Consider the following 19,569-nt stretch of genomic DNA (forward strand, 5'->3'; position numbering starts at 1 on the left):
TCCATTTTCAGATAGGGAAGGGATGTGCTTTCCCAGCCTGGGGTGTGTGTGTGTGTGTGTGAGGTGCTTAAGGTCAGGAGTGGGCAAGTTTATTTCCGAGGGTCAACAACTTTTCCGGGATATTGAGGTCCTAAGTGAAGGGAAGAGAGAATAAGACAGAACTGGTGGTTTGGGATGTTAATCCCTGTGTGGTCAACCTTCTTCTTGGAGGGAGCTTTCCGACATGGGCCACATTGACATGCCCACAGTTCACCAACTGTGTCAGTTAATGTGGTGCTCCCTGCCTCACAGACGCACCCTCAATTCTCAGTGACTCCACATACATTTAAGTGTATTTCTCACATATGTGACGTTCAGATGTTTCTGGTCGTAGAGGGCTTTCCTTCCAGGGGTCTGGCTCCTTTCTGCTCACGGCTTTGCCATCTTCAGCTTGTGGTTTCAAGGCTGCTGTGCCCTGGCAGAGTGGGAGGGGCAGAGAGGAGACCAGGGGAGAATCTCATGGTTTGGCCCTAGAAGTGTTATAAGGTCGATTCCGCTCACATTCCATTACCTAGAACCTGGTCGTGGGGGATCACACAGCTGCAAAGAAGAGCCCAGTGTGTTAGCCTGTCTCTGCCACACCCACCAAGGCTTGAATGTCACCTCTCAGCTGAGCGTTATTGGTGTATTTAGTTGCCACCGTCCTCATCTGATTCTGCATCGCAATCTCATTACTCCAGATCCTAGCATTTTGAGTTTAATGAAAGAAAGGTAGGCGAGTCTCATGAATTAAAGGGTCTAGAGCAGAGACCAAGTCCTTGATGTGGTGTGCGAGGGAGCACTTGTATCCCGCCATCCACTTGGCGGGGAAGCAGGATGGGTATGGTGGTTTAGGGTGTGGCCTCTGAACTCTGGCTTGGGGCTTCAAGTAACAGGTTCACCACTTCTGGCCATGTGACCTGGGGCGAGTTGCTACTTTTTCTAATTCTTTGAAAAAGGGGGATAATAGTATATAGCAATGCCTTGGTGTGTTATAAGGATTCACTTAATATGTATAAAGCTTTTAAACATTGTTTGAGACTTCATAGATGCTCATTAAATGTCAGTGATGATTATGTTCTCTGGGACGGAACAGCCATTCATTCATTTAGCACACACTACATACCCTCGTACTAGGAACTGGGAGGAAGGAAGTAAAAACTAATTTCAACACAGAACTTGTAGTAGAGGTAAGTACAGGATACTGCCTGTACCTATGAATTTGCTTATTCTGGGTACCTCCCACCATTCGTTTTGAGATAGGCTGGCCTCCTGGAGCTGTAAATTTCAAGTTCACAGTTTCCCTAGGCACCCACTGTGTGATCAAGATGATTTGGGGCACTTGCAGAATAGACTAAGTTTTGTGGGTAGGATGGGCTCAGTGTGTGTGTTGAGATGTGTTATTTTGTCACCTCCTGGCCCATAACCTGGTATGCAGGTTTCTTTCTTGTGGGTTCACTGGCAAAGGGTATCGGCCTAGAGCTGAGATTGGGTCAAAGGGGTCATCTTCCCGTTCACCGGCATGGCTCCCTGGAAAGGGGTCTGCCTCACTAGACTGGGGGGCCTGTGGTCCAGAGAGCAGAGCAGCCTTGGGGGCCCATCCCTGGCCTGCAAAAATGTAGGCCAATCCATGGAGTTAGCACACGTCGGGGCTTCTTGCAGGGTGGCCCTTTCTTTTCAGGAGAAGAGTAGCACTGCTGGTGTGGTGGGGCCACGCTGGCCGAGCCCCTCCCAGGCCCGAGGAAAAGACAGAAGCCCACCTCCTGTGCCGAGACCCTCACTTTAGTCAGGGAGAGAAGACCTCTGGCCTGGGAATATGTATGGAGGAGAGGGTCATAAAAGTTTTGCATGCTTCTGGTAGGAAATTTGGGAACTACAGAAAGGCATAAAGCTAAAAATAGAAATCATCTGAAATACCATTTCACACACATAACCGCTGCTCATGGTCAGCTCGTTCCGTTCTCCCGTGGATATTGCTTATGGAGCTGGGTCACATCGAGAGCCTGGAATGGTATCCTGCTTTTCCCTCTGCATCGGGGCATGAGCATTTTCCCTGGGTCAGATATCTTTATAAATATTATTGCTAAAGGAGTGCCTAGTACTGGATTGTTTGGGTGCACCATAACTCATGAAGCTACGCCCTGTCGTTGACAGTTTTGGACTCTGGGAGCCTGAAAGAACCTCAGAGACTACAGGCCTGAGTCCATTGAAGTTACCCAGCGGTGCAGAGCAGGCCGGCCGCGCCGTTTCCATCCACATGGTTCACGTTGACCCGTGACTAAGAGTGAGATGGAACCGGGCTCGTTTCACAGCATCCCCCCTCGCTACCTGTGGAGTATTGGGGAGGTTACTAACCTCTGTAAACCTGTCTTTTCTTCTGTCAAACACGGGTGCTTAAAGGAGCTCATGGATGTAAAGGGTCTGGGACAGGGTGCGGCCCAGCAGGGCGGCTGTCAGTGTCCTCATGAGGGCGGTGAGAGGGATAAGCTGTCTCCTTACGCCCAGACCAGACTTCTGCCACCTCAGAGGCTTTGGCTCTCTGAGAAGTTTCTTTGAAGGGAGGCCTAGAGGAACAAGTGGAAATGTGGAGCACTGGCTTATGGAAAATGTTTAAAATATGTGTGGACACACATACACATGCATATACACATGCACACATGCATGTACACATACACATGTTTATACACCCACACATAACTATATACATATATGCATATATGCACACATGCATACCTATACACTACACACATATATGTACTATATACATGTGCACACATGCATACCACACCTATATACATGCATGCGTATATATGCACACATGCGTGCCTGTACACGCTGCAGATACACATACAAATATATACATGTATATACACAAATACAAATATACACACATGCATATATACACATGCATATATATATGACAAACTTATATTTGCATTAAAGAAAGGCAAGATGGACAAGTTCTGGGATGACTTTTATCCCCAGTGCCTTTCTTACAGACCAAAAATGAAGAGGGGGGCGGAGAAAGAGAGAGAGAGAGAGAGAGAGAGAGAGAGAGAGAGAGACTCTCCCTACCCCATTCCACTGATTTGTTGCGAGGACTCCCTAGGACAGTGATGGCGAACCTATGACACGTGTGTCAGAGGTGACACACGAACTCATTTTTTTGGTTGATTTTTCTTTGTTAAATGGCATTTAAATATATAAAATAAATATCAAAAATATAAGTCTTTGTTTTACTATGGTTGCAAATATCAAAAAATTTCTATATGTGACACGGCACCAGAGTTAAGTTAGGGTTTTTCAAAATGCTGACACGCTGAGCTCAAAAGGTTCGCCATCACTGCACTAGGATATGCAGGTGAAAGAGCCTGACCTGTTGTGGGCCTCTGATGGTGTTGGCTTCCCTCCTGGCACTGTGACTGCTCTGCCTCGCTGCGGGGGCTGAAGGTGGTCTTGGGATCCGTTACTGTGAGTGATTCCATGAGGAAATGGGTGGAGTTGAGGGAGGAGAATGTATGAGGTCGCTTTAAGCCAGCCCAGTGGGGTCAACTCACTATTGAGAAAGAGGGAGGAGAGGGTTGGGGCTGGAAGGGTAAGGGCCACATGACCGTGGGCTCTCAGTGGAGGAACGGCATAGAGGCCCAGGCCTGCAGCAGAACCGGAGCCTCTTTCCTGAGTTCCCTACCCTGGGGCAGTGACAGAGGGCAGTGTAGACAGAAGGCAGTATAGACAGAGGGCAGTGTAGACAGAGGGCAGTATAGACAGAGGGCAGTGTAGACAGAGGGCAGTGCGGAGGCCCTTGCTGCAGGCTGGGAACCTGTCTGGGCTGTCACAGTTCATCTCTTGGACGTTTCATCAGCCTTCCTAGTGGGGCCCCAGCGGCATGTGCAGGGAGATTCTGCAGGTCTGTGTTCAGTGCACATGGAAGGGCTCTGACTGCCTGGGGTGGTCAGAGAGGAGCCGTTGGAGAGGCAGAGCGACCTCGCCGAGGCTGTCCTCTAGTCAGGGCAGCAAGGGTGGAGCAGCTGCCCTGGAGGCAGCGTGCTGCTCTCCATTGGGGTAGGTGACCAAGGAAAGGCAGGGACCCCTGGCTGGAAGGAGATTACAAGGAAAACAAGGGCCCTTTCAGTCCCTTCCCAGCCCTGGGAGTTACCCCTTTCGGTTCACGCCGGTTGCCACATGCCCTCATAGAAGGAAAGCCAGGCCTCCCTGGGCCAGCTGAGATGAGTCTTCCGGTGCCACCTGTAACCAGGTGCCCTGCCCGTGCTGGGCCCTGCACACACGCAGCGTGTGTGGGCATTGTTTCCCGCCACCGGAGCTCTGATGAGCGCCTGCCTTATCTCAGGTGTTGATCCAGGGAGCCATGACTGAAGGTCTTCCGTGTTCAAGGCACAGAACCAGCGCTCCTAGTCCTTCCAGCCACTGTGTGAGCACACCGGGGGCAGCACCCTCCTTTCATTGCTAAGGAAACCGGCCCTGCCCGGCGGCCTCTTGATGAGGTACACCTGGGAGGTGATACGCTGGAATGGGGAGTTTGTTAGTGTCAGTAGCAGAGGGGCTAGTTTTTAGATTGCATTGACCTGGAAACGTATCTTATCTGTAATCCTTGAGGGTGGGGTTGAGGGTTGAGCGTTGAGCTTTTCTCCTGAGCCGAATTGCTGCTTTGTGGGAAGGTTCTGCCCAGGGTCCCTCCAGCCCTCCTTCAGTTTTTATAGGGCTCCGCTGTTTACCCACCACCTACCTGGTCACACCATTTGATGTCATTTGGCAGGTGCTGAGGCCCAGGCAAGGAGAAGGTGTGACAGTCCCAAATGTGAGCGCACTGGCAACTCTTCAGCCAGGAGGCTCTTTCTCTAACTTGAGAGGTGCTCGGGGACTCTGCATAAACCTGCACTTGTCTCCCAGATGCCATGAGCCAAGCCCATCACTAGTGTGTCACCGAGTTTTAGTTTGTAGCAGCCAGAGGCAGGGAAAGGGAGTTGCTCTGTGACTCATGAAGTCACATAGGCAGAACCACAAATAAGCGACTTCAGTTGGCAAAAACCAAATTGCTTCAAGGCTATTCTTGGAAACTAAAGTATCACATCTTGTTTCTTCCCAGAAAAATGCAGAAACCTTTCATATTTTGGGGGGTAGCTGGTTTTATTTATATTGCATATCAGACTCCCAAAAGGCAACAGCTGGGGGGTGGTTGACAAGAAAGACTTTAAACAAGAGCTATTTCCCAGGATCCTCTGGTTTAATTCATCCTTGACCTTCTCCTTTTGGGGAAGGAAAGGGGTAACCTCCAAAAATATGACACTCCAGTTTCTGGAAGAAAAAGCTTGGAGCGTGGACACAAACTCCCAGAGCCCTTCTAAGTCAGCCTTTCTATTTCATTAATAAAACCACCTCGCACCAGGTATGTTTTCAGGTCGTTACCCAGACGTCCTCGTCTGTGTTTCCCCGCTGTATATATGGAGAACTTAAAACCCAGAAGTTAAGTTAGGTGTCCAAGGAGACACAGATAGGAAGTTGATTTGAACTGAATTGAAAGCCCACAGCCTGAATTTATACAGATATAAATTCAGAGAGGAATTTGTTTTAGAGAGGAAGGGAGAGGGAGAGAGAGAGAGAAACATCAATGATGAGAATCATTGATCAGCTGCCTCTGACATGCCCCCTACTGGGGACGGAGCCCACAACCCCAGCATGTGCCTTTGACAGGAATCAAACCCGGGACTCTTCAGTCTGCAGGCCGACCCTCCATCCACTGAGCCAAACCAGCTAGGGCTAAAGTTTTAAAGTATACAATTCCTCAATCTGGGAAGCTAGTCCTAGTGGTTATCAGTTGTGTTCCTTTTTCTCTTTCTTTTGGTTTGATAAGGTTAGGGCCTGTAAGAAATTCTTCTATTCAGTAATGAGTGCTGGTTATCATGTAGCCAGCAGGTGCTGAATACTTCACCTGCATGGTCTAAAGTAACCCTTACAGCCCTGTGAGTGAGTGAGTGTTACCCCTACTGTACACACAAGAACACAGGCTGAGATAGATTAGATAACACGCCCCTGGTCACATGGCTAGCAAGAACATATGACCAGATCCACACCCAAGTTTGCCAGACTCTAAATATTCTGCTGTTCTTCTGTGAGAAACCTACCCCCAGGGGTATTAGTCATTGTTAGGGTCTTGGACTTAACTGGTTTTAAAGGCTGAGGCTGGACCCTTGAGATCAGGGAGGCAGGTCTGAGCCTGGTACGGGCTGCGGGGTACGGTCCAAGGCAGCGCTTATCTTCTGCTGTCTGGCTGTCTCCCTCCACCTCCCTTATCTCACTCCAGATAAGAGCTGGTTCCTCGAGCTCCCACGCCCACCCAGCGCCCTCAGCACCACCTTTGGCTCTGTCTACTGGAGGCCTAAGATTAAGCTGTGCATTATTCTTTTGTGGGGAGGAGAAGAGGCAGCCGGGGGTTGGGAGGAGACAGGTTCTTCCAGTTTGTAAATGATTCTCTGGCAGTCAGGTCTGGCTTGATACCTCTAAACACTTCACCATTTTAGACGAGGCAGAGTTGGCTACGTGCAGAACTGATTTACAGAACAATTTTTCAAACTGGTGAGTGAGTTCCCTGATGCAAACCCGTCCCATGTCATGGGCACAGCACACATTTCCACACCTACCGAGTGCCTCCCGGAGCCAGGCTCTGCTGTCACTCGTGTATCCCGCCCTTCCCAGCAGCCCCGCAAGGTGCAGCTGTCACCTGTCTCTTACAAAAGAAGCCACCGAGGCTCAGAACTTCTGTGGCTTGTGCGAGGCCATGTGGGCAGTGAGGGGCCAGGCTGAGCTTTGGACTCGGGCCTGGGGCTTTCTCTGCACCACCTGCCCATCTTCAGAAAGGACTGCAGGCTCCAAGTCCTTTTCTATTTGCCAGTCAGCGACTGCATTTTTTGTTCAGTGCTGGGCAGAGAAGTGGTTCCAAAGATAAAGACTGAGGACATTAATACTCTCTGTAAAGCAAACGAGCCTTGCTCTCTGTTTATGCTCTCTGGGTGGCAAGTGTTGGACGGGGGAAAGTTGAAACACAGTAGGAGGCAGCGTTTATGTGAGTGATGCCAAAGTGAGCATCTCGGACAATAAAGAAGCTGGGAGGGCATCTGTGAGGAACAAAACGCCGTACCTGTGCCAGGCATGCTCAGAGCCAGCTTTCCAAGTCTGCTGAATTTGCTGAGTTGCAGGGACCAGAGCAGCCAGGTACGTTCTCAGGGAGGATGGAGGGCCGGCTGAGGAGTGGAACTTGGCGAGGCCTGGGTCAGGAAACGTGCTGTTCTCCCTTTAGCCAAGCAAGGTGCAAGCATGGTGCAGGAGCTCTTGGGGACAGAGGGCGGGTTCTTATTCTATTGCCGGTGCCCCCTCACCTGTCAGTATCTGGGAGTCTGGTGTCTGGAGAGTGTGTCTGTCCCCAGCAAGCTGTTCCCTGCAGGTGGAGCTCAGCCAGGCTGCCACACAGGATTCACGGGTGAGCTGTCTCCTTGCTCTCCCCTGCCTTCCTCACTGTCACCTGGGCAGCCACTTAGCTGCCTCCTTCTCCAGTCCACTCCTTGGCCGCTCATCTTCCCAAAAATTTCTCTCAGCCACTGCTCATGTCCTGTACCCCAGGGCTCACTGGAGAAGCCAGCCTCCTCCATGATCTGCCCTGGGCATCCCCACTACCCCTTGTCACGCATCCTGAACTCCTAGCGAGTTGAACGTGCAGTCCTTCTTGCAGCTGTCCTGGCTCTTTCCAAAGGCACACCTCTGTGCGGTGTTTGCATGGACCTAAACGTACATCCCCCAGTTTTCTAGTGAAAACTAGAAAGCATTTTGGCATTTCCCTCTCAGGGCTCCTCTGGCTCTGTTGGCCACCGCCTGCTCTGGGCTTGGGGGCACTGTGTTCATATTCTACAAGGGCTTGCCCATCGTCTTGTAATCAACTCTTTAGGTGCCTGTCTCCCTCACTAGGCCCCTTCTCTGTATTCCCAGCACATAGGGTAGGGGTGGGGAACCTTTTTTCTGCCAAGGGCCATTTGGCTATTTATGACATCATTCTCGGGCCATACAAGATTACCAATTTAAAAATTAGCCGGCTATATTTGGTCAAACATTTAATTAACTCATCCCTAACGCCTTGGCAGGGCCAGACCAAATGATTTCAATGGCTTTATACAACCCACAGGCTGGATGCTCCCCACCCCTGTCCTAGGGTGATGCATGGCTCTTGCTAAGACACTAGTAATTGTTGCTGAATGAGTGAGTACAGGACTAAGGGAGAGGATAAACACCGGTCTCTCTCTGCTTTTAGTATTATAAAGCCAGCCTGCAGTCCGAATGCACCCATAATAGTGCTCCCATCTGGAGAGTGGGAAGCCGCCCAGCCTGAGGGCCTTGTCGCTGTGTTTGCTGACCTCCCCCTGCCAGGCCTCCGTCTGCGGGAGCTCAGTGTGCCATATCCTCTCATGTACAGCCCCCTCCAGCCCTCCGGACAGCGGGGCAGGCCCCAGCTCCTCCCTGCTCGTCTCCATGCACTAGCTTTGGATTCTAGAAAAATAGCTGGTGCTTTGGAAAATCAGCTCTAACTTATTTTTGTTCCTTTGAAACTTAAATGACTTTCCCAAGAAATGCCTGAGGTTAGAGTGGTACAGAGAGAAAGGACGGTGGCCAAAACCCAGGCAAGCTATTTTTGTGATGCGAATGAACACCCATCGCATTTTTCCTCCCGTCAGCCCGAGCACTTGTTCCAAAGAGCTCACGGCTCGGGCTTACAAAGCACAGGCGCCTCTCTGCACAGGAGGGGACCCACGTGCCTCCCTGTCCTTCTCCGAGGGAGGTCGATGCTGTGATCCCAGCAGACACCAGGAATAGAGAGAAGTTGCTGTTGTCTGTATGGGGGAAAGACCTGTCCTCTGGTAACCAACGAAAGAGACTTAAAGATTGATGTCTAACAACAGGTGACGTGGTCATGGGACCTCGGGAGGCATGTGCTTGAGTTTTGGGGGGGCTGTGTACTAATGTCGTGTGGCCAGGTGACACTGTATCAGGCAACCAATTTGCAGCAGGAATTATAGAATTTTAATGGTGATAAATCTAGAGTGCTTTTCTGTCTTTGTGTTGTTGTTGTTGTTGTTTCCTTTGACTAGTTACTATTTCTAGAACCATCTGGCTCACAGCAAAATTGACCAGGTAATGTTGACACCAGCCAGCTATAGCTCGGAGCTATCTGGTTCTTGTCAGCCAGTGAGAGGAGTGGGGAGAGGGTGCCAGCAGGCAGCATTGCCAGGGTAGACAGTACAGTTGTACATTTTCTATGGATTTTTATGTTTCGCATGAAGTACTCTGGTTAACACCTTAAAGGAATTTTATTTGCTCCCCCAGCACTCATCCCTGCCCACCCTTGGAGCTCACCTCTGCCTCCGCCTACCTTTGCAGGTGTGACGTTCCTCCGGGTCCTTCATGGTGTCCTCCTCCATCTTCTCCACACCACTGCGCCACGTGGCTCCTGAAACATGGGGGAAAACGAGGACGAGAAGCAGAGCCAGGCCGGGCAGATTTTTGAGAACTTTGTCCAGGCTTCCACATGCAAAGGCACCCTCCAGGCCTTCAACATCCTCACACGACACCTGGACCTAGACCCCCTGGACCACAGGAACTTTTATTCCAAGCTCAAGTCCAAAGTGACCTCCTGGAAGGCCAAAGCCCTGTGGCACAAACTGGACAAGCGTGGATCCCACAAGGAGTATAAGCGAGGGAAGTCATGCGTGAACACCAAGGTAAGGGAACCCGAGTTCGGGCGTTTCTTACCCTTGTGGGGCATGTGGGCTGACTTGCTGAGAGGGTAGGAAGCTGTTGCCATTTGGACAGTCTAAGGTTTTCAACAGGTGTGGGTGTGGGTGTGTTTTATTGCCTTCTCAGTTGCAGGTTTTCTTTGCCCACATGTATTCGGATTGGGAGTTTCCATCTTATCATGGTGGCTTTAACAACTCTTCTTGTGCCCTCTCCAAGGAAGAGAAAATAAAGGCATACTTGGTATTATTCTACTTCTGACTACTGCTAGTAGCTGCTATTTATTGAGCAACATCTGTGTGCTAGGCACTTAATGTACACGGTTTCATCGAACACCCACAGTAGTCCATTGGGTCATTTTAGAAATATAGACACTGAAAAGTCAATTATCTTGCCCAAGGTCACATAATTAGAAGGCAACCTTGATCTGATTCTAGAGCTTAAGCCCTAAATTCCATGGAGACGCATAATGAGAGAGTTGTGTTCCCCCAGGAGCAAACATTTTAGAAAGATGCCCTGACTTTAACTGGCTAAGAAATAGGTCTTTGGTCCTTACTGCCTTTTCCTCCCTCCCTCTTTCTCTTCTTCCCCAACCTCCCTACCTCCCCACCTCTCCCCCAGCATGCATTTCTCTGCTCTGGATCATGATTGTGGTTAACCCTCCACAAGCTGATTGCTTCCCCCACTGTTGGGCCATAACAGCATCTGTGAATGGGACTGACCAGCACATCCCATCTCAGGTAGCGCTGCAGTGCCCATCGATTCATAGACAGCCAGGAATCAGGACTTCCTGGCCGGGCCTTGGGGTCTGTCCGCCCTGGGCGCTGGTCCAGACTGGATGTTTAGGTTAAAAGTGAGCATGCTGTATTTAGACCTCACAGGAGATAGCGCAGCCAGAGCTCTTGGAATTCTGGTCTGTGCCAATCTCAGACAAGAGAATTGAACTCTCCATGGCGATCGGGACTGTTGTGTGTTTGTTTTGGTGATGAGGAGCCTTTGAGTCCACCGTGGGATACGGCTGCTTTTCCTTGCCCCTGGGGAGACAGCTGCCAAGCTCCTCTGAGGCTGGGACGCGCAGCTGTATGGGGCATGGGAAGAGCATTGCATCAGACCAAGCGCTTCAGCCCAGAGCACCCTAGCCACCCTGCCCATAACCTGCCAAGCTTCAGCCTTATACAGAGGAGATGGAAGTGTTAAAGAAAGGGAGGGGGAGAAAGGAGTGGGGCCTGTATCCTTGGTGCCAGCCCCGCCCAGCACCTCCCTTCCTAGTTGTTGTAACTTCGTGGTTCATAGTTCACTGGACAAGTTCCTCAGACATAGAGGCAGGGGAAGCTTTTAGCTTCAAAAACATTACCGTTCTCAGTACTTGCACATGGTGGCTTTCTGTTAAACAGGCGGCTCGATTGGTTGGAGCATCGTCCCATACATCAAAGGTTGTGGGTTCGATATCTGGTCAGGGCACGTATCTAGGTTACATGTTTGATCCCCGGTCAGGGAGCGTACGGGAGGCAACCGATTGATGTTACTTCTCTCTTTCTCTCTCTTCCTCTCTCTAAATTATAAATAAAAATCATCCTCAGATGAGGAAAAAAAGAAAGGTGCCGTAGAAGTCAGGTGGTTGGATTGCAATGTTCTCTGGGAAAATTTTCAGAGACCTTATTTTATCAGGAAATGCCTTGCCCCTTCTAACTTTGGGGGCAACTCTGTTGGAGATCTGAAGACAGACCTTCAGAGGGAGTCAGCCAGCAGAGGGATGGAATGGAGGGCTGACCACCATGTAAATGTCCCTCTTTTAAAAATGACTAGCCGGTTGCCTCGCCTGTCTGGCCAGCCCCTATTTTACAAGCTTTGGTGGCTTGAAACAGAAGAGTCCTCACATCCAGTGGTTGGCAAGTCACCATTGGTGCCTGCGATACAAAGAGGAAGAACTAACATCTTCAGCGAGTGAGGCTGAGTATGAGTGATTCTTGCCCAGGAATTTTTACACCTTTCTTAGGAGGAGGAACAAAGACATTACAAATGTGGGATAGCCCATCTCATAAAAACTACCTGAAGAGTAGAAAATACATTTGAAAATGAATTCTAAGTACAGTGTGACTGTGTGAGGCCACTTTAGCTGCACATTTCAGAAACCCATCTCAAACTACCCTAAAGAACACAGGGAAAGCCGTAATTCGTATAAACAGGAAGGTCTAGACACTCCAAGTCTATCCCACCCCCTCTCCTTCCATCTATCTTTGGATGTTTTGTTTTGCTTTGGCTCCATTCCTCCATCCTGCAAACAGATTTTTCCCATATTGGTAGCCTCTAGTTCAGTGGTTCTCAACCTTCTGGCCCTTTAAATACAGTCCCTCATGTTGTGACCCAACATAAAATTATTTTCGTTGCTACTTCATAACTGTAATGTTGCTACTGTTGTGAATTGTAATGTAAATATCTGATATGCAGGATGGTCTTAGGCGACCCCTGTGAAAGGGTCGTTCGACCGCCAACGGGGTCGCGACCCACAGGTTGAGAACCGCTGCTCTAGTTCATATCTTTATAGCACTGTGACACAAAAGGCTAGAATCTTTCTCTTCCTGCTCAATATTGAAAAAAGTCCCAGGGAAGGATCCCTGTAGGCTCACCTCTGAGCCAGTTACTGTGGCCAAAGCCAGGGGACCTGACTACTGTCTTTGGCAGCCCTTTCAAGCATCACTTGATTGACAGGTGGGAGGAGCAGGTCCTCAAGGACATGAGGGGAGAGACAGATAAACAACAGGTGTCCTTTGCAGTGCCTGTTTACTTGCAATCCGGTTGTCGTAGGGGCCCTTTCCATCATGGATTCACATGGATGGTGTGCTCAGATCTAAGAGCCTGGCACTTATACTCTGCGCTCTGAGTCAAGCAAAACACAGAACACGGTCCTCCTGCTCTTCCGATGAGAACACGGTCTTGCTCACTCGCCTCCTTCAGGGACCCTTTGGCTGAGCGTTAATTAGCCAAACAAGAAATGCTTGGCATTAGCATGCATGTGGCTCGTCATGGGACACAGGTGTGTCAGGTCCCAGGCAAACAGCCAAGCTCCTGATTAGCCACAGGTAGAGTGGGAATGAACGAAATTCAGCCAGGACGCTGACCTTGCGCTGAAGTGGACACATTTCAGCCCCATCTGGAGTGGATCTGGGCTTTAGCATTTCATAAGCATTTATCAGTCCCTACTATGTGCTAAGCACTATGCTGCTCCTTTCATGCCAGCAGTGTGTGTGAGTGTGCATGTGTGTGGGGGTGTGTGCTGGTGGTGATCGTGGGGGGAGATCCGTGACCAGGATCTGTTTAGAGAAGAAAGCCTCAGGTGCCAGGGACAGGAAGAAGGACCCTGCAAGGTCACTAAAGTGGCTTGATGCTGGTTGCATACTCTAACTTGGGATCATTGTTTGTTGTTAACTATTATTTACGAGGATTTTGCCAGTCACTTAATAATTCTTTCCCTGGGTGTGATCTGTTTGGATATGAACCTTGGAATGAACCAAGGATCAGGCCAAATGTACTCTTTAAGGTCTGCTATTGGCTCTGTATTAGGGCAGTACCTGGATCAAATGCCACATCCAATTGTGTAATGTTCCCAGGGAAAATACCCCAAAGAAAATGCGATATGTAATTTAGCATGGGAGTTACCATAACCACAAAATCATGGAGTCTGGTCATTTATTTTATATGTACCTTTTTAAAAAAATATGTTTTTTATTGATTTCAAAGAGAGGAAGGGAGAGGGAGAGAGAGAAAAATCAATGATGACAGAGAAACATTGATCAGCTGCCTCCTGCATGCCCCCTACTGAAGTTGGAGCCCGAAACTTGGGCATGTGCCCTGACCAAGAATCAAACTGTGACCTCCTGGTTCATAGGTTGATGCTCAACCACTGAGCCACACTGGCGGGGCAGTGTACCTTGAGGGAAGGAACTTGAGAGAATGCTGTGTACAGTCACTCTATTTGACAAGTGACAAACTGGGCCCAGCAAGCTAAAGCTGTTTGTCTGAAGCTAGTGGGTGGCATTGACAGGACTTGGGCTCCATTTATTGGCTGGCTGGCTGGCTTGCTTATTTATTTATTTATTTATTTATTTATTTATTTATTTATATATTTAGCTCATTTATTTGTTATATATTTCCCTTGCCCTCTACATTAGTAGGTGTTCAACAGGGGAGATGGTGTGAAAGACTAATAAGAAGTTCTTACTTTAACTTTCTATACAGGAGACAGAAATGCCATTATTTTTGCATTTGTTCACTTAATCATTTATGAGGTGAATAATTATTGAGCAGCTACTGTGTGCCAGGCACTTGTCTAGGCACCCATCAGCCACTTAATATCTCTGTGGCCCTGAGAACTTACTTAAATCTCTGAACCTCAGTAGCATTCTCTGTAGAATGAAGAACTTTCTTCATGGAGTGACTGTGAAAATAAAGAAGGTTAGTTTTGTAAAGTGTTTTAGAATTGCTGCCTAGTACATACGTACTAGTAAGTGATCAGTACATATTTAACCATTATTATCATTAATATCCTAAGTGCTGTTAGAGAGGTATGTACACAGTTCTACAGGAATCTGTGTGATTGGGGTAGTCTAGAATGCTTCCCGGAAGAGGTGGTATGATTTGAGGCTTGACAGGTAAATAGGAGTTTGCCTTGCATGGCTGAGGGAAGAGCTAGAGGGAACACAAGGCAGAGATGCAATCTAGGATGAGGTAGAGTGTTGCTCATGAAAAGGGAATGAATATACCTGTGGGGAGAGGTGAGAGGTGAGAGCGGGGGAGCTAGAGAGAGCAGAATGGGTGGGTGGCAGGAGGAGACCAGAGAGAAAGGCCTCCTGGGGCCATGTGGTGAAGACAGGGTCCTGCAATCACACAGGGGACCTGGGGGACCATCGGGGATGAGCCCCGATTCCCAGTCCTGGGTTCTTTCCACAAGTCTCCCTGGGATGGCTCATTAACTACAGGTAACCGATTCAGGGGAGAAGCCATTTGTATATCATCGCCATAACAACATGCGTGCAGGAAATGAGTCATGGACTCTTGTCACCAGCAGAAATGGGGCCAACCTGTATAATGGAGACTCTTTCATTCACTCGTGAAAAGGAAATGTCTGCATTTTGTGAGCATCCAGTAGGGTCACCCCACACCTTTTGCTCCTGAACCTGACCCTTGCCCATTTTTGCCTCTGCAGTGGTTCCTCAGTGGGGGGTAGTCCAGACTGGGTCATGCCTGCAGCCCAACTCATTATGTGGTTCCTGAGCTATAGAGGGCGGTAGGGAGCTGGGTGGGAGGTTGGGAGGGTGAAGCTGGAGAGGAAGTCTGCTATCTTCTGGCCTAGATAAGCCTATCTGACATTCCAGGCCTCTGAAATCACCCACCACAGCCCCCAAAGCTCCATGCACCGGCTGGGCCATATCAAGTACGGCTTTACCTAATATGGACACTTGCGAATAGAGCAGAGGATGGTCTCCAGGGTGTGAAATTCTGTTCCAGTTGAACAAGAATCTTAGATGAACTCTGTATTTGTCCACTTACCTGACAATGGACTCCTGGCACTGCTACCGTAGACACGGGCAAGCCTAGATTACCAGTCAGGCTGTGCTAATGATTACACCAGTCACCACAGCTCCACACGGAGTATGTGGGTGTGCATGAACGTGTGCGTTGGATATTATATTTGAACTTGAGTAAATTCAATTCTCAACAATATTAAACTGAATTGAAAAAACTCCTTTTTTTTACTGTCTTCATAGGAAGTGGTTAATCTGGGTTCACTGTAGTTCCTTTTATTAATACATTTATAAATAAAGACTTCTTTGTCCTTTTAAGAAGAAAAAGAATTAGTTTCCTATAATTAAAAAAAGAAACGATACTAATGATAGAAAAATAATTCAAGCAGGACAAGAAAATGTACTGTGGAAAGAAATGTCTTCCCCAGGTCCCCTCCCGGGAGGCAGCCAGGGTCCCATTTCCTGTGCCTTTCCTAGGAGCCTCTACATGGGCGCGCGTGCGTGCGTGCGTGCGTGCGCGTGCGTGTGTGTGTGTGTGTGTGTGTGAGAGAGAAAGAGAGAGAACATTCACTCTTACAAAACTACTACAAAATCCACAACAGTTTCGAATACTATGTGAGAAAGTGGTGTGAATTGAAATAATACATCTTCAAAACATGCAAAAGTGTTTCTGTTTTGGTTTTCTACAATCAGTTCCATTAAAACAAGGATAAGCTTATTTAAAGAAAATGCCTGAAGTCAACAGAAGATGCATTTAAAAATTATTCAGTATCCAAATAATCTTCAAAACCTACATTAAGGAACATAATTATATGTATTACTTATATAGTCTAATTTGCTTCTCTCAACAGTAGCTTTTCAAGAGTTGAGAAGCTCATGTGAAAAGCTAACATTTTGTATAAAACTGCTTTCTGTTTCCCATTGTTTATTTATGGACTCAGCTTTTAATCCAGTCATCCTTTTATTATTTTTAAGGCTTCCCATTTTATGGCTAGATCAGAATTTATTGAACTGCTTAGCTTGCTTCCAGTCTATTGCCACTTTAAACAGAGCTGCGGTATACTTCCTCATACGTGCTCTGTATGGACATGAAACCATAGCTATGAGATAGCTTGTGAGAATATCAGAGTCAAAGGTATGTCATATCTTTGACAGTATGATACTGACAGTATTCTAGGCATGGTCAAGCTCTGCCCCCAGAGGCTCTTCCTGTGGACACGCCCACCAATAGTGCCGGAGAAGGCTACGAAGAGTCCTTCTGTAAAAGGGAGCTACCAGTGTGGGATGTTGGCTACTTGGATTTCCTTGGCCTTGCCAAGGAGGCTTTGGGATGGACACCTTCTGAGTCCTGGAGTCTGGCTGGTGGCCTTGAACAGAGCCACTGTGTGAAGAGCAATTCAGCAGGAATATGGTAGGGATCTGCCAGCCTATGATCACAGTCACAGCAATTTCATTAGTGTTACTACCCAACATTTGCGTAGTGCTTTGTAGTTGAAAAAATAGTTGCATACACATGGTTTCATTAAGAAGTTTACTTAATGTAAACTTGGCCGGTAGCTCAGTGGTTAGAGTGTTGGCTCATGGACCGAAGGGTCCTGGGTGTGATTCTGCATCAAGGGCATGTACCTGGGTTATGGGTTCAAACCCTGGCCCCGGTTGAGGCACAAGAGGGAGGCAACCATTTGATGTGTCTCACATTGATGTTTCTCCCTCCCTTCCACTAGCTCTAAAAAGAATCAATGGAAAAATACCCTTGGGTGAGGAACAACAATAACAGAAAAAGAAGTTTACTTTATCAGTGAAGATGAATGTTCTTTAAAAGAGGAACAAATACAAGTGTATACTTTGCTCTTCAAAATTTTATCAAAGAATGGGAGCTTAGAGCCCTGGCCCAGGGGGAATCTGTATTGTTTCTGGCTTAGCTAACTTGTTCTCTTTATGAGTGAGTTTAGTAAACATCACCATCTCCTCCAAGAAGCCCTTCCTGGCCTCCTCTCTACTTCCCCCTTCTTTATGCCATTCCTAGTCTGGGTTTCCAGAGTCTGGTCCTACCAGATGTCATTGATCAGTGTCCTTCATTGATTGCTTTGGGGGGAGGGGGGGTGTCTCTTTTACATTCACTGTAAGCAACCTGAAGACAGGTACCATGTCTGGCTTCTGGCTCATCCCTTGGTCTTGAGCACCCAGCACAGGGGTTGGCACAGGGAAGCTGTTCAGGGACTGGGTGAATGACCTCTGCAGCTCAAGAGCTGTACAAAGTGTGTCCTATATAACATCTGTAGTTCGTTCTGGAGCTGTACTGGGTGAGCCAGTACCGGCCAATCCCTTTGTTTCTGTATTTAAGCCTCTCTCCAAATTTGCATCTGAGCTTCCTTTTCCTGTGGTGGGATGATGACCACAGCCTTGTCTGGGTCTTGACTTGCATCTGGCTACTGTGGTATTTACAAGGGGGACGGGGAAACCAGCCAGTAGGCCTGGGGGGCTGAAGGGCTGGGCCTTCTTTTTCTTGGAGAAAAAAAGAAAACCCTCTTGTAGTTCCTGGCCCACCCAGGGTTGCACAGGGCCTTTGGGAATCTCTGGCTAAAATTATCCAAATAAATGTGCACCATGAGGCAGGGCAAAAGGAAACCATGAAGGCTTTGTGCTTGGTTCCCAGACTGGGAGGAATCCCCTGGCTGCCCTCTTTCCTGGTCATCAGAGATTCTGGCTTTGCTTTGCTTTTTTTTTTAAATAATAAAAACTATCTTGATGATCAGTGTATTCCATGGCCGGGAATTTTTCCACGTAGGGTTCATATATCTGCCTCCCTCCTGCTCAGGTGGATGGGGCACCAGGCTAAGTTCAGCCCCCACCACAGGGCAGGTCCAGGGCTGGTCACTGGGCCCAGCCCTTGGTTCGCTCTCCTCTCTGAGGGAAGTAACGGAGGTAACTCCGCTGTAAGTAGCTGATAGCTGACTGCAGAGACTTCAGTTAATGGGGGCTTACTTTTTTAACCAGACATCTGGCCAGAGATGGTGGCTGGAGGTTCTGTGGCTATGTTATTTGTAATTCTCTAGGCCAGTGCTGTCCAATAGAAATAGAATGCAAGCCACATGTGTAATTTTAAAAGTTTTAGCAGTTACATTAAAAAAGTAAGTACAAAGAAATGGTGAAATTTATTTTAATAGTAGCTTGGCCAGCATGGCTCAGTGGTTAAGTGTCAACCTATGAGCGAGGAGGATAATATATTTTATTTAACCTAATATATCCACAATTCTATAATTTCAACATGTAGTCAATATAAAAATGGTTGAGATATTTTCCGTTCTTTTTTTAAAATTATTATTATCAAGTCTCTGAAATTCTGTGTTTTAACAGCTCATCCACTTCAGACCAGCCACATTTCAAATGCTCAAAAAGCCACCGTGACTAGTGGCTTTCGAATTGCAAAGTGCAGCTCTAGGCTTTCCCTCTTGCTTGTCACTCTGTCATCACAGGATGACATCCTTCTTCCTGCTTTTGAAGCAGCCATCACACCTGCCTGAGAGGCAGGAAGACGATGGGAGGGGCTGCCCTCGCTGTGTTCCCAGGTACCCCCCTGAAGCAGGACCTCCATGGGGGCAGGGCTTTTTGTCTGTATATTCTTTGCTGATTCCCCAGCACCTGGGAGAATGTCTGATGCAGAGTAGGTATTTGTCTGCAGGTTGAGTTCTTCCAAAGCAGTTGCTTAGAAAGTGTTTGTAGTGGAAGATATTCACTAGCAATCAATAGCCTTGAAAGGAATGGGGCGGGGGAGAAGCAGGACTGGACAGAAGAAGTCAAGCTGTATACAGAGAGAGCCAAATGCCTGCGGGTTCATGTAATTGGGTGTTTTGCTCCTTGGCCTTTCAGCAATACATTTTTTTAAGAGACAAGGGTGGGAGGCCTCACAAACTCAGGTAACATAGGATGGTCCTCTCTGAGCTCTCCACAGAATTGGTGTATTTACTACCATATACACCAATACATATATTGTACTCTACAACATATGTAGTTATAGAAGTGTATGCTTAAGGGAAGTTGTAAAAATAGTATTTACATGTATTCTCTGATGTATCACATAGGAAATTATATTACATAAAAAGCTTTTCACCTTAAGCTTCCTTGCAGCTTCTTGGAAAGACAAACCAAGTATGTTCTAATTTCAGAGCCTACTCTGAACTTCCCCTGTATGTGACATGTCCTATGGCCACCTGACATACCCCACACCTCATCTCAT

At 48.0% G+C, this 19,569-nt stretch overlaps 1 protein-coding gene across 7 annotated transcripts in view; it reads left to right on the forward strand.

The window, feature by feature from the left end:
* Window positions 1–19,569, forward strand: part of MICAL2 (microtubule associated monooxygenase, calponin and LIM domain containing 2) — a 182,265-nt gene that overhangs the window by 15,316 nt on the left and 147,380 nt on the right. For all 7 annotated transcript variants that reach the window (XR_001363607.1, XM_014545887.1, XM_014545889.1 and 4 more), the window contains exon 2: window positions 9,457–9,797. Coding sequence is in view for 6 of the 7 variants with exons in the window: in XM_014545887.1 (XP_014401373.1) it covers window positions 9,534–9,797 (264 nt within the window). In the remaining variant the exon portion in view is untranslated. The remainder of the gene's footprint in view (window positions 1–9,456; window positions 9,798–19,569) is intronic.

The sequence above is a fragment of the Myotis brandtii genome, unplaced genomic scaffold, assembly GCF_000412655.1.
Source record: "Myotis brandtii unplaced genomic scaffold, ASM41265v1 scaffold422, whole genome shotgun sequence".
NCBI classification, from domain to species: domain Eukaryota; kingdom Metazoa; phylum Chordata; class Mammalia; order Chiroptera; family Vespertilionidae; genus Myotis; species Myotis brandtii.